Raw genomic sequence first — 13,308 nt, 5'->3', positions numbered from 1 at the left:
ACGCTGACTTTCCCTGAGCCTTACTAAATAGCACCAACCCAGCCATCCAAGCCAGAAACCTGGGACTTCTCTCTCTCCCCACCCTCCCACAGCCAACTAATCACAGAGTCCTGCTTATTGTGACTTCCAAATTACTTTTGAATCCTTCCACTTCTCTCCATCCCCCTGTTCCCAAAGCCTCAAGTGTCGCACCTCTCCCTCCGATCCCTCTTCCCCCCCAAAGCCAGTGTGATCTCTCAAACATGCAAACCTCATTACATGACACACCTCAGTGGAATGCCAACCACCTCAGGATGGAGTCCGGGCTCTGCCTCCGGGCTTCCTGGCCTATTTCTCCAGTCTCAGCTCTTGCCCGTTCCCTCCCCCGCCCCCATCCCCCTTATTCGAAACCGGTGGCTCTCAGGTCTGGCTGCACATTAGGATCACTTAGACACTCTGTAAAAACACCGGTGCCCAGGCCTCACCTCAGGACAGTTAAATACCAATCCAATTAGTGGCCGTAATGGAGCGCAGGGGGGCCCTCTGCTTTCGCCAGAAGCAAGGGCTCTCACTTCCTGGCCTTCATACGGCCTCAGCTCCAGCCCCACCCCATACTTCTCCTTCAGGTCTTGGCTGAAATGCCATCTTCTCAAGGCTCATATCCCCTAACTTCCCAGGCCTGGTGAGCCTCCCCCCCGCCATTCCATGTTCCCGTAGAATCCTTCATATCCCCATCGAAACCTAGTGAGCTTCAAAATCTCTTAGCTTGGCACTAATGGCTTCTCAACAAATACTACAAAACAAATACAAGAAGAAGTAATTCTAGTATCAGATATGCCGAGAAGCTGCAGGTGAGGAAAGCCGAGAAAGAAAACATTACTGACGGGTCAAGACGTAGACCAACATCTGCGCCGTCTTAGATTCTCATTTCCACGGAGTGTGTAGGGTTGGAAGCACAGGCCACTTGGTGCCTAAATTCACTCATGTCTTCTGATGAAAGCTTTCCCAAAGGAACACAGCTCATCCTCATCGTGCTCCTAGTTCATCAGAGGTGACAGACAGGGACTCATTTGCCCCATTTAACAAAGGATAAGACTACGCTGCTTGCCCAGAAAGCCGACCAGAGGAGGGCGAGTCAGATCTGGGCTGCACGTGTCCGTGTTGCTCACGGCAGCAGGCTCTGTCTTCCAGAGCAGAGTCAGACAACAGAGCACTGGACGCATGCAGCACGCTCAGGCTAACATTCCTGCAGCAACGCCTTTTCAACTGTATTTCACACAATGCTTATTACGGTACCCATTAAAGTCTTGCTAGTAATTGAAAAAATTATATATGTGCAATGAGCATGAGTTATTGTTAACAGAAGAACCTTAACTTTTGCATCTCCTGACTTTTTACTTTTAGCTTGTACCTTAACCTTGCATTTTTGTGGGGTTCTTTACATTTTATATGGAGGTGTAAAGTCACATTTGAGATATAATTCCATTAGCCATACAAGCAACTTCATAAGGCTATTATGTTGCATCAACTTTTTCTGTAAAAATAAATTGTTAAGGATATTATTCCTGGAACAGAATAAATTCTTGGAATTACTGAGTAACTTATGTACCGTACCACTGTTCCAAGAACACATTACTTATTTTATCATGACAAAGTAAAGTTATTAATCTTCTGGCTTCCATTTCAACAATGAGAAATGCCGTGAGATACAGAGACACCTGCATTACATTTCAGTTCAACTTTATATCATCCATAAACATCTCTGTTTTGGACACCTCATCCAAACAAATGCTCACAGCATACTCTATGCAGCATTCGATTTTATGAAACTATAAAAGTTCCTTGCTGTTAATTACAGAGACAAATGTCTCATCACACATTTGGTTACCAGATAGCATAATTAGTTTTCTCCATTAACCTTTCAGATATAAAATTTGATTTCTAAGTAAAAAAAAAAATTGTAAAACCCTTGCAATTCAAATGATACAATATATTTGGACATGTTTGGGGAAAAATGCAATACTAAGAAAACAATTTTATGGATTCTAATTTACAAGGATACTGATTGTCTGGAATACTGAAAGGAAATCTGTCTAAACTTCTTAATGACTTTAAAATATATGATCAAATATGCATGTAATAAGCTGTCCTTTGTATAGAAAGGAGCTTCGGGAACCTGACCATGAATGGAATGTGCCCTTTGATCTCGCTCTGGGTATGGCGATGCGGCTGAGTGGGTCCACCTCGGCCCCTCATTTCTGCCACCTTCACACGGGCATCTGGGAGACAGCCAGCGAGGAAGGGTGTCTAGTCTAGAGCAATGCAATAGCATTTCTCTGCTCAAAGCTAACTGACCCCACAGCTGTGGCTTTCAGAGGACCACCTGCCAGCTGACATGTGTAGGGGGCATTTCCGATTGTCACAATGACTTGGGGGGGTGCTCCTGACACATATGTACATTTATGTTGCCAACATTCAGCCCTCTTGTAACATGTGGGACAATCCTGCACAAGAAAACTGGCTTGCCACAACAGACTGTCCCACTCAGATCAGCTGATAATTGGCAGCAAATTGCATTTTTAACATGCTTTAAACATGGTACTCATTTGCTTATTCCAAAATAGTTATCGAGAATCGACTCTGTGTCAAGTATTGTATACTAGGAATATAGTCAATGGAGTGTTGCCCTGCAGGAATTCAAGCTGAGACTGGAGAAATGAAGGCTCAGACAGGCCGGCAGAGGTCGTGCCAGGCAGAACCCAGTGGAGCGGACTCCAGGCCCACCGACTGAGGCACCTGGGGAGCCTGCACAGCACGGTGTATCTGCAGGGTGCTGGGGGCAGGGCTGGTATACCACACAGGCGCAGAAGTGTGTCCTCTTTCGGGGTTAAACTTTAAGAGGGGGCCCTGCCATTAGCATAATCAAAAAGGGAAAAGGAAAAAAAAAAGAAATGAAAAATAAAGCTTCTATGGTCAGTGTTGACAAATTTTACTCTTGATATGTGAGGTCCAGTTAGCTACTAAGAAGGAAGTGTAAATTTTCACCCCTTGAAGCCAGGGCGGAACTTAGAGGCAAGAGTTGAATAATAAGGTTTCAAAGTGGCTGATTCCACCACTTTATTTTGAATTTAAAAGTGAACATCTCACTCATTCTCTGAGCACGTCCTGATGATTATTATGGGACCAGCGTGGTGGTGCTGGGCAGTGGGGACACAGAGATGATTCTCAGGGAGTTTACAGCCCGGTGGGGAGAGGGAGAAGTACACCAGCAACGCCCTTGCTGTGATGGCACCATGCCCTGGAGGCTGCGGAAGGAGAGGTGAGGGGAATCAGAGAAGACTGCCTGGAGGAAGTTACATCAACTTGAAGTCTTTAGGGAAAAGAGAAAGCCAAGCAAAGAAGAGGGAGGATGGTGCAAGTGTGAAATTCCAAGCAGAGGCATTTCTGTGGCTTCCGTGCAGCCACCAGGGTGAGAAAGTGCCTGGCCTCAAAGGCAAGGACGGATTCCTGTTGCAGGAATGAAAGCAGTCTGGTATGGCTGACGCCTGAGAGGTGGGAGGACAGCATCAGCAATTAGCTCCAACGAAACAGGTGGCAGTTCAAGCAGAGTCTTATTTGTCAGGCTTACGGGTCTCAATCCTAACCTGAAAGCCACAGACGATGACAAAGTTCAGGCAAGAAGCAATCCAAGTGGCCCAGCCCCTGGATAAATCTTTGCAGGGTCCACCACCCCCTGCCACGGCGCACGCACATTCGGGCACATTCGATTCCAGGTAGTGTTCTCTCCAGTAATCTGTGACTTATGAGAATAACAGAGTAGCTTTGTAAATGTCCTAGATCTATTTTTAACTTGGAGATGCAAAACACACTGTTCCAAAATCTTTATTTTATCTTATAGATGGCCATGTTATTTTCTTCCAAAAGTAAAAATCCATATTCCCATGGGAACCAGAGAGGCTAAATTGTTAATACATCTCCTTAGAGCCTGTCCTTCTTGGAGGGTTTGTGTTTTTTGTTTCTTTAATGATTTGGTCATGATCAGAGTGGGAACAGCAAATGACCACAATGCATGGTACATTTTACCCCGAGGGTGGTTCCTGAACCACACCAAGTCTCGCCGAGAAACAGAAAGCAACTTTTTCTCAGGACACGGAAGGGCGCTGGTGAGCGGGCACCGCGCGAGTGCTCCCTCACGGTGTGACACACACCAAGGCCTGCTGTTGAATGCTTAGCTTTTGATTTTCCTGAAATTTAGGTAGGAAAACTTGCTTCCTTTGGAACCTGAGAACCAGACAACGCCAAAAATCAGTAGATAAACAGGTCAGTCCTCTCTTAAGCACCCTTAAGAGCGTGCGCTAATGTTACAGCACAATACAGAGCCAGCGGAGCACAGACTATTTCTGTTTTGATTTTCAACATATCGCTGGCTTTTGTATGTGAGGTCTTCTCCTTTTTGGTCTTTTCTAGATCTGAAGGGAAAAAAAAGATTTCAAGTTGTTCCTCACAAATCAACATCAGAAATTCCAAATTTCTGTGCTACTTGAATATGCTATAAAAGATTCTTCCAGTTAAATGTGGCATATTTTAGTTTCGCTCACTAAATGACTCCAACATCTCAACAGAGTGGTATATTTTAAAGCAACTCTGCAGGGGCGCCTGGGTGGCTCAGTCAGTGAAGCGTCCGCCTTCGGCTCAGGTCATGATCCCAGGGTCCTGGGATCGAGCCCTGAGTCGGGTTCCCTGCTCAGCGGGGAGCCTGCTTCTCCCTCTGCCCCTCCCCCGGCTTGCACGTGCACACTCACTTGTTCTCTCTCAAATAAATAACTAAAATCTTCAAAAAAATAAAGCAACTCTTCATCGGTCTATACGACAGTGTCTAACACGTTCACGCACTTAGATATTTGAGTACCTATCATCTGGGTGCCTATTATGAACACAACACCGTGCTGGGTGCTTCAAAGGATACGAAAAAGAATCCAGGTCACGCTTGCTCTGTGATCTTACAATTTACATGAGGAGAGATGGTCCAAATAAACAACCACAATTCAGTGTGGTTAATTGTTCAGGTTTGGGGGTGATGGGGGTGTCTACAGGGTAACTTATAGCACAAAAGAGCCGTGTACAAAATAAGTAGGTATTGGGAAGTATGTGGTAAGTGCCATAAAAGAGTGATGTTATTATTTCAGAAGAATATTTAAATCCTATTTCAGAAGGAGAAGGGACAAGGGAATAATAAAAATAAGAATACAGCATTGCATTTCCTGCTTTGAAAAAGTGTTTCGTCATGTAGGGTTTCCTATATGCTGTGGGGGAACCTGCTGGGGAGGTCAGGGCCAACATTACTATTCTATTACGGAAGACAAAACCCCTCAAGAGTTGTGTGCAAGGTGTTATTAACTGTTAACCTGAGATTCAAACCAAGGTTTTCTGACTTTAAACCTGGCTTCTCTCTACTGTGCTAGACAAACTGAGAAGGCCTCCAGGCCTAGGTAATGTTTGAATTGGGCTTTAGAAACCAATGGGAGATAGGATTGTAATAGACGGAGTCTGGAAACAGGCTAAGATATGGGAGCGCCTGGAGAGAAAAGGCTGGCGAGAGGCACACACACGGGCAGGGCAAGGTGCTCCGGGAAGGAATGCAAAGAGACCAGGCTGACACAAGCACATGTTTTTAGTAGGAAAAAGAGGGAGATAAAGGTGAGCTAGAAGCAGACAACCAACAGCAAAGGGAGGAGGAGAGGGGGCCTGGCTTTCTCAGAGGCCGCATGGCAGGGCAGCAACAACGTGAGAGCCCTGTCCACAGCCAGGCTCTCATCTGCGAGCTCTCTGACCTTGGGCAAACTGACATTTCCAAAGACCCCTATTTTTCATTTAAAAATGGAAATAACAATACTTCTCCAGTACCGGAAGTGCCCTGCAACCACAGATGTTCAACCAATTTTACTTCCTTTCTTCCCAAGTGGGTTCTAGGCTCTGCCCAGTCGAAGCGTCTGCCCACCCCTCCCTTCTACCGCCAGACGGTGCCCCCTCTCACATCTGGAGCCCCGCTCTGCCAGGGAAAGGGTGAGGAGTTACACACCCAGCTCAGCCCGTGTGGGCAGAAGGGCAGAGGCAGGCAGGACAGCCGGCAGCCCTGACATGGTGAAAGAGTGCAGAACCGGACATCGAAAGATCTGATTTTAAAGCATGCTCAACTACTAATTACCGTGTGCCCTTGCGCAAATCACTTTCACCTCCGAGCTCAGCTTCCTGTCTGTATAACAGATATAACACCTGCCTCGTGGTGTAGTTGTGATAGGAGCTAAATGATTAATCCAAGTATGCGACAGGCCGAACTGCAAACACCTCCCGAACATTAGGCAGTGAGTAATATCTGAGAGTGTCTAAGTCTGTGTCTACAGTTATAGATGCACATTTACAAGCGCGCTTCTGTTCAAGGAAACCATCAGTGTTCACGAGTCTCCAAGAGGCTCTCTTAAACTTGACTTTGCTTACAATTGTTTTGGAAGCCGGTTGCGGACTTAGAGGATGAGCAGGTCTACTTTAAGTGCTGTAGGAAACCTTAGAAACTCCTCAGACCAGGGGTTTTTCCATGGTGACGAGGGCACCCTAAAAGCTGTGCAGATGCCCGCAGAGGTGGGTTGGCAGAGGTGGGATGTGTCACACGGAGGCCTGGGATAACATGCAAAGTTCTTACCATGGTGCCTGGCACACAGCCAGCTCCCCCAAAATGACACCTACAATAATTGGCCACGTTTTTAACCCCAAGAAACACTCAGGCCCACTCAGACCTTCATGTTATTTGAGGTTGCTTCTCACTCATGGAACTCCAGCCACAGGTGAGGTGAAACATCAGGGGCCCCTTCCGTCTTGGGAAGAAACAGGAAGCAGGCAAGACCCAGGCCGCCCGACTCGAGGTGAAGAGCATCCCCCATCTAACACATGCACCTGCCCACTTCTCCGGGAAGGAGGTTTACATGGTCGTGAGAGGCTGTCTCCCTAGTCTGGAAAAGTGGGTAGGATTATTTGAGTGTATCATCTTTGAGGAGACTCTGGGGACCCTGGTGGGGGCAGCTGTCATCAGCAAAGCCACTGGAAAAGATTTCAAAATTCGGAATCTCGACCCTGCTCAAGTGGCATGGCTACTATCGATAGGCTGCTCTTTGTCTTCTGAAAGCCGTGTAACAGAACTGAGTGTCAAAAGGAACTAGAACAGGGCCAGGGCCTGGCATGTAATTGGAGCTCAATAAATATTCGTCGAATGAATAAATGAATGAGTCCGAACACCTGAAAAACAGACATGTTCCAAACTTATCTATTATGACAGCACATCTAAAGCAAAACCCAATGTTGCAAAAGGGATTTTATCAAATGTCTGTACTACTGTTACCAGTAATAAACTCGCCGTCTCACTAAAATATTTTCCAAAAAGTGCCTTACTATGCCAGGTAAGGTCTCCTGATGATCCTTGAATTGTCTGGCCCAACATGGTAGAGGGGAAGATTTCTGGACAGGAGCTGTGGGTCTCCTCCAGATTCCACTATTTATGAGCAAGCTGCTTTACTCTGAGCCTCAGTTCCATCCTCTAGGTAATGGGACTAAGAACACCGACCCCAGTGACCTTACAGGAATAAAGTAAAACTCACAGGATGACAGGCATGAAAGCAGAATCACTTAACGCCTGATTCTAATGACACTTACCTCTCTGCTGTAGCTTATGGCACAACAACCTGGAATCTTCTCCAGCTCCCCTCTGCCTATCCAAATCTTCCCCAAGTTCGAGGTCTAGCCTTTCCAGAGCTCTCCACTTGACCCTACATTTGATCCTTCCCTTCCAAGGCTGCTTTTGCTCGTTGCTCTAATGGTCGTATTGGTCAGTTAATTATCGTTCACACAGAGAGGCAGGCAGCGGGGTATTTCCAGCCCACGCAGATGTGCACTGGGATCCCAGCTATGGCACTTGCTACTTGAGAGGCCTCTGGCAGGCAACCAAACATCTAACTAAGTCTCGTGTACAAAATGGGGATGATAATGACTTACAGATTCGCTGTGAGAGGTAAATGAGATCATTCATGTGAGGTACTCAGGTCAACACCGTGCACACAGACGGTGCCCAATGACTGAGCTGTTACGATTATTGAATATTGCTGCTTAACTGTGTTCTGAACTTGTCCTATCTCCCCCAACTGGATTTAATCTTTGAGAACAAGGTCTCTGTCCTTTCCATTTCTTTGGTTACCCCCAACCCCACTCCCATTCCAGAAAAGCCCTGAGTGCATAGTCTTTTCTCAAAAAAGATCCATTGAATTGATTAAAACAAATTGTTGTTTTTCTCCAAACAGGGCTCAAATTTTTATTGTAGCCCATCGCAGCCAGCCTGACAATGTCAATGTCCACAGGGCAAAGTAACCTCTTCTGGCCCTATTATCACATTAAAAATGTGTGAGTAACTCCCAAAGCACTCAGCCCAGCCAGTCACACGACTGAGCTACCCTACCATGTTGGATATTAGTCAACAGCCTAAAAATATTCCAGAGAAATAGATTTCATGCGGGAACTCTCCCAAAACCCGGAGCGCTCACTGTCTTTTCCTGAGACATGAACTTTAGTCTTATAGGTACAGATGGTATTAAAGATAATATGTATGTCTGAACACAGAAAATCCTATACATCATCCTACGGGCCATGTTTTAGGGCTAGATTATAGATGAAACAGTTCTGGTGTTTTGTTAACAAACTCCCTTGGATGTCATAAACCTCACACAGAATTCTACACCCTAGCAAGTCACATTATGGATAGACTCTAGCAATTTATAAAACAAACATGCTTTAAATCTACGCTTTGAGAAGAGTACCTATAAACTAAAAATGCCTGTTTTAGAACATCGTCAACAACCAAATTCTTAATTTCCTATGTTTTCAGGAACTATTCCCAATTGCTCTAGAAATTATGTTAGTGTAATCATTCGCTCCTCCAGTTTTTAAAAAAACTGACCTGGAAATCACAAAGTAAAAATGTTCTTTGCGAACCATATCCCACTTCCCCCAGAATGAGTAAGACTGAGAAGTAAGCCAGGCACGTTTGCACTGTTCAATCTTTTGTCTCTTGATGTCTGAGGACTTCCTGACCAGTAACTTGGAAAGCTTATCCTGACCCTGGTCTTCCGCTGATGTTCTGTTATCTTCCTGGACCCGAGCTGGGAAAAACGAAAGCAGAGGCATGTGTCCCCTTCAAACATTTGCATTTGACTGAATTCTGAGCACTAGCATTTTCCTGTTCTTCATCCCCCTGCTCTGTCCGACCCAGAATTACCTCACTGTATAGCATCCTTACTGTTTTCCAAATACACAGCAGAACGGGGGAAAAGGCCTGCTTTGTTGAAGAATAACTCAACCAAGGACATGATGTTCCATTTTTATGATAAATGTAAATTTTCTACTAATAGGCAAATTCCTCATTTCCAATGACTAAGTCAAGTGGTACTTAGATACAGAATTCCAACCAATCAAGTTCAGGGAACTGAAAATACAGAATTCCAACTGATTAAGGAACTGAAGAGAGTACAATCCAAGAATATTCTCTTTGTGGGTCGTAGCATTTCACTTGGCTATTAACTTTCTGGTGTTTGGTGCTCTTAACCGTAAACAGGTGCCGAGAGTAGTTGCCAGCCTCTCAGCGACAGTCTCCACTTGGACGCAAAGATCTATGTGCCTTCAGTGGTCGCTTTTGTAAGAAACGCTGATACTTCCCTCCTGTGTTACCTCTATCAAGTATCCGTTTTGATTTCTTGGTTCTTCGCAACCCACCATTTCTCTCGCTCAGAGCCAAAGTGTTGGGATTTGCAGCACTACGCACATGGGCTTGAGCAGCAATCCTACTTCTTTCAGCCCTCGATTCTCCCCGGAGAGCTGGCAAAGCTGGCCCTGGCTTTTCTATCACTCTTGCCCCGACTGTCTCCCGCTTCCTGCTCCCTTGCCGTGCGGCACCCAGCTCTCACCCTACGACCCGGGGTGGCGGAGGTGTTCAGGATGGGCAAGGTGGAAGCCACATGCCGCTGTTTACTCCTTACTCCTACTTCTACTTTTTGGGTACTTCACTCTCAGTGGCAAAATCGCCACTTGTTTGATTTTGGGTTCGTGGTCTGCAAATAACAAACTGCACATGCAAGCTCCCTCATGTAAGGCATTTGTACCAAAAGCTGCACTTGGAGAGAGCAGCGATGTTTCTGGCTACCTACTTCTTCCTCATGCAGCCACCCTTGTCGGATGGTCGCCCAGACGCTGCTTTTGCTCAGCTCGTCCCAGAGATGAGCGGGCAATGACAATGGTAAGAGTAAAGCATGGCGAGTCTCTCTGACCACAAATATCGGGGTGAAATGCACACAAGTCCAGGAAAATGATAGCTCGTGCTCTCAAGAGGTGGTTAGGCGGACAATCACACTTTGATTTTCCTTACGCTTTTTGACTGTAGATTTAATTTAATTTTGACATGGCAGGATTAGCAACCAGGCCACAGAGGTGAAGGGACGTTATAATAAGACAGCATATTAATCCTCTATCCCACCCAAGGCAGAAGCAAAACCAAACAAATAGCAGCTTCCTGGAAATTGAATTTCTGTTATCCAGATGTCAAAGATGTAATACCCCAATTACACAAACTATTGCCAGTGAAGCATGCCAGCGAATATGCAATGTAAATGGGGTGAGCACAGAGCGACAAAACCTGCACAGTCAGCATCTGGCTCTGGGAGTGAGTGATAATTAGCACTGTGTGTAGACACTAATAAACATTTATGTCTGAAATTACAACTTTTAGCAATGTTAATAAGGGATATATTGGCAATCTGTAAAATAAAAGGTCTTGAAAAGAATGTCATACATTAAGCAATGGCAGACATTTCCCGTTCTGGCACAATCTTTTTTTTTTTTTCCCTTCCCCCTAATTGCAAATGGCCACACTGTTTTGCTGAGAAATTAATTGACATAGGAACCTACCTAAATAAATGGGTTGTGTCTCTTTGGCCTCCCCATTAACATCGTTGCTGAATTCTGAGATCTTATACACCTCATGGTGATAATCTGGGATGAGAAAACAGCCAAAAATTAAAATTCTAATGACCCGCAAGTTATGAATAAACAATAAAAACTAGTCTCTCATTATATATAAGATGTAGAATCTATACTTTAAAGTATAAATATAATTTCCAAGAACTTGATTAATCACCGACTTTGTAGTCCCTAATAATCCCTAAAACTTCGCTTACTCTGAAGAAGTACACAAACTTGAAATATTACTTTGACTTTAGAAAACAGCTTTGCTGATCACATGGTTTTCACAGTAAATTTGGCCCAGAGATGCCAATTACTAGGCCTCTTTGCTTTCAGATGACAAGTATGTTTTAAGGGAAAGAAAAACCTTGCCCCATCATAGGCCAGGGTGTGACTCCAAAATTATCTCCACAACCCATTTCCACAAGTACAGTATATCAATAGCGTGCTTTAGGGTAACCCGACACTCAGTTTTCTCAGTTTACCCAGCAAAATCCCAGCCTTTAAGCAGCTTACCGGAAAGCACACACGAAAAATACTGATTTGTTATTTCAAATATAGTACAGTCTAGATAAGAAAGCAAGATCCTCGTCTTTCACACAATCTTTTGCATTCAGCTACTGCACTTTAATATGCAATAGTGTATTTGCTAAAAATGCACCTGCAGAGCAGAGAGAAGAATCAGACCCATAATTTAAAAGGAAAAAAAAAAGGAAAAAGAAAAACTTGCTATGTCAGTCAAACTTTAAAACACAGTACTTTACGAGCTTCCTTCTTCTCTACGGAGGCTCCTGGGCTTGCCAATGGTCTATTTCTAAAAAGTAGGATCGCCTAGGTAAGAAAACAGAGGTTCCTTCTTAACTAACAGCCATTCCCTTTTTTGTGGCTTGAGACCTGACAGGACAAGGTCTACAAAACTACTCTCACTTTTCAGATGAAGTAGTAAGTTCCCTGAGGTCATAAATAAGAAACCAGCCTACATTCCTGAATGAATCAATAGACCAGCAGGCCAGTCACGTATGGAGAGATTTTTAAAGTACAAATGACTGAGTAATCCACACACAGAAAGGGGAAGAGCCAAATATTTTGAATACGTAAAACTATTTCAGGCCTCTTTCATTAAACAGTATCCAAACTAAATCAGGGGAAACAGATATGAGCAGATCTTCAAAATGTCTATAATCAAACCATTTTCAGGCTAGCTGAAAGCAGGCTTTATTGAATCTACATCATAGTTAGCTCAGCTTAGCTTGAAAAGCTCTATTACTTGGAATCACCCTCTAATTTTCATCAGCTCCCATGTGACTTCCCCAGGTTAGTGAAACAATCGCCTTGCTCTCTACTCTGATGCCAGTGCTAGATAAAACAACAGAGGAAAAGGGGACAGGTTCTGTGGTTTGGTTTTGACCTCAAGTTGATTCAAAGAAGATATTTAAACAAGGTGATTCTAAACTCAATATCAGGATTTAGGACATAAGGACGAAAAAAGTCACCTGCCTCTCATTTAAGGTGACACAATGCATTTTAATAGACATATTTTTGTGTCTGCTCTTATCTTAAGTTCTCGTCGTCTCTGACAAAGTCCAGTCAGGAAAATAAAGACTCTGACAAGTAACTGAACGCAGAGAAGGCAATTCAACTTTCCCCTCCCCTGATAAAATAGACCCAAGCCCCAAGACCGCGGTGTACACCTGTTAAATCGTCAGGAACCGACTGGAATTTTTTTTTTTTTTAAATAAGGATACTTTTCTGACCGATAAGTGATCTATTCCAAAACAGCTTTCCAACCCAAATAACGTCTCTAGAAAAGATGCCGGAGGTCAACAATTCTCATTTGGGCTCGTACACCTCATAAGCTTCTTTCTGGTTCTTGAAAGAACCACCACCTTTTTTTGCTTCTGTTTGGGGGAAAAAAGCAAACCCACAACCATTGGTCGGGATCCGTGTGTGCACGGCCTGACGGAGAGGCAGTTCTCCCCCACCCCCCAACCTAGCCACAGGAGTGGAATACCAAAGAAGGCTCACGGCTCCCCAAGTGTCATTGTTTGCTAATTTCCTGATGTGCCCTCCGACTTGTTTACGCTGAATAACATCCTGCCTCCCCCCGCACAACTTTCCCCGCCGCGCGGCGTGTGCGGCCGCGGCCCCCGCGGGAGGAGATTCGGGGGTCCCGGAAGCCCGGACCCCCGGCGTGGGACGCGCGGCCGCGGCGCGGGGCGAGGGGCGGCGGGCCGGGCGCGGGGATGTTTACGCGGCGCCAAGTCCTCCCTCAGCCGCCCG

General features: G+C 45.1%; 1 protein-coding gene across 9 annotated transcripts in view; it reads right to left on the bottom strand.

Moving 5' to 3' along the window:
• Positions 1 to 13,308, bottom strand: part of BEND7 (BEN domain containing 7) — a 90,932-nt gene that overhangs the window by 77,402 nt on the left and 222 nt on the right. For 8 of the 9 annotated variants that reach the window (XM_040645391.1, XM_040645392.1, XM_040645394.1 and 5 more), the window contains exon 2: positions 10,975 to 11,058. The exons of the other annotated variant lie outside the window; for it this stretch is intronic. In XM_040645391.1, the coding sequence (XP_040501325.1) occupies positions 10,975 to 11,058 (84 nt within the window). The remainder of the gene's footprint in view (positions 1 to 10,974; positions 11,059 to 13,308) is intronic. 9 annotated transcript variants of the gene reach the window in all.

This window comes from Ursus maritimus, unplaced genomic scaffold (genome assembly GCF_017311325.1).
Source record: "Ursus maritimus isolate PB19 unplaced genomic scaffold, ASM1731132v1 scaffold_31, whole genome shotgun sequence".
NCBI classification, from domain to species: Eukaryota; Metazoa; Chordata; class Mammalia; order Carnivora; family Ursidae; genus Ursus; species Ursus maritimus.
The sequence above is the reverse complement of the archived record's forward strand: the minus strand, read 5'-3'. Positions and strand labels throughout refer to the sequence as shown.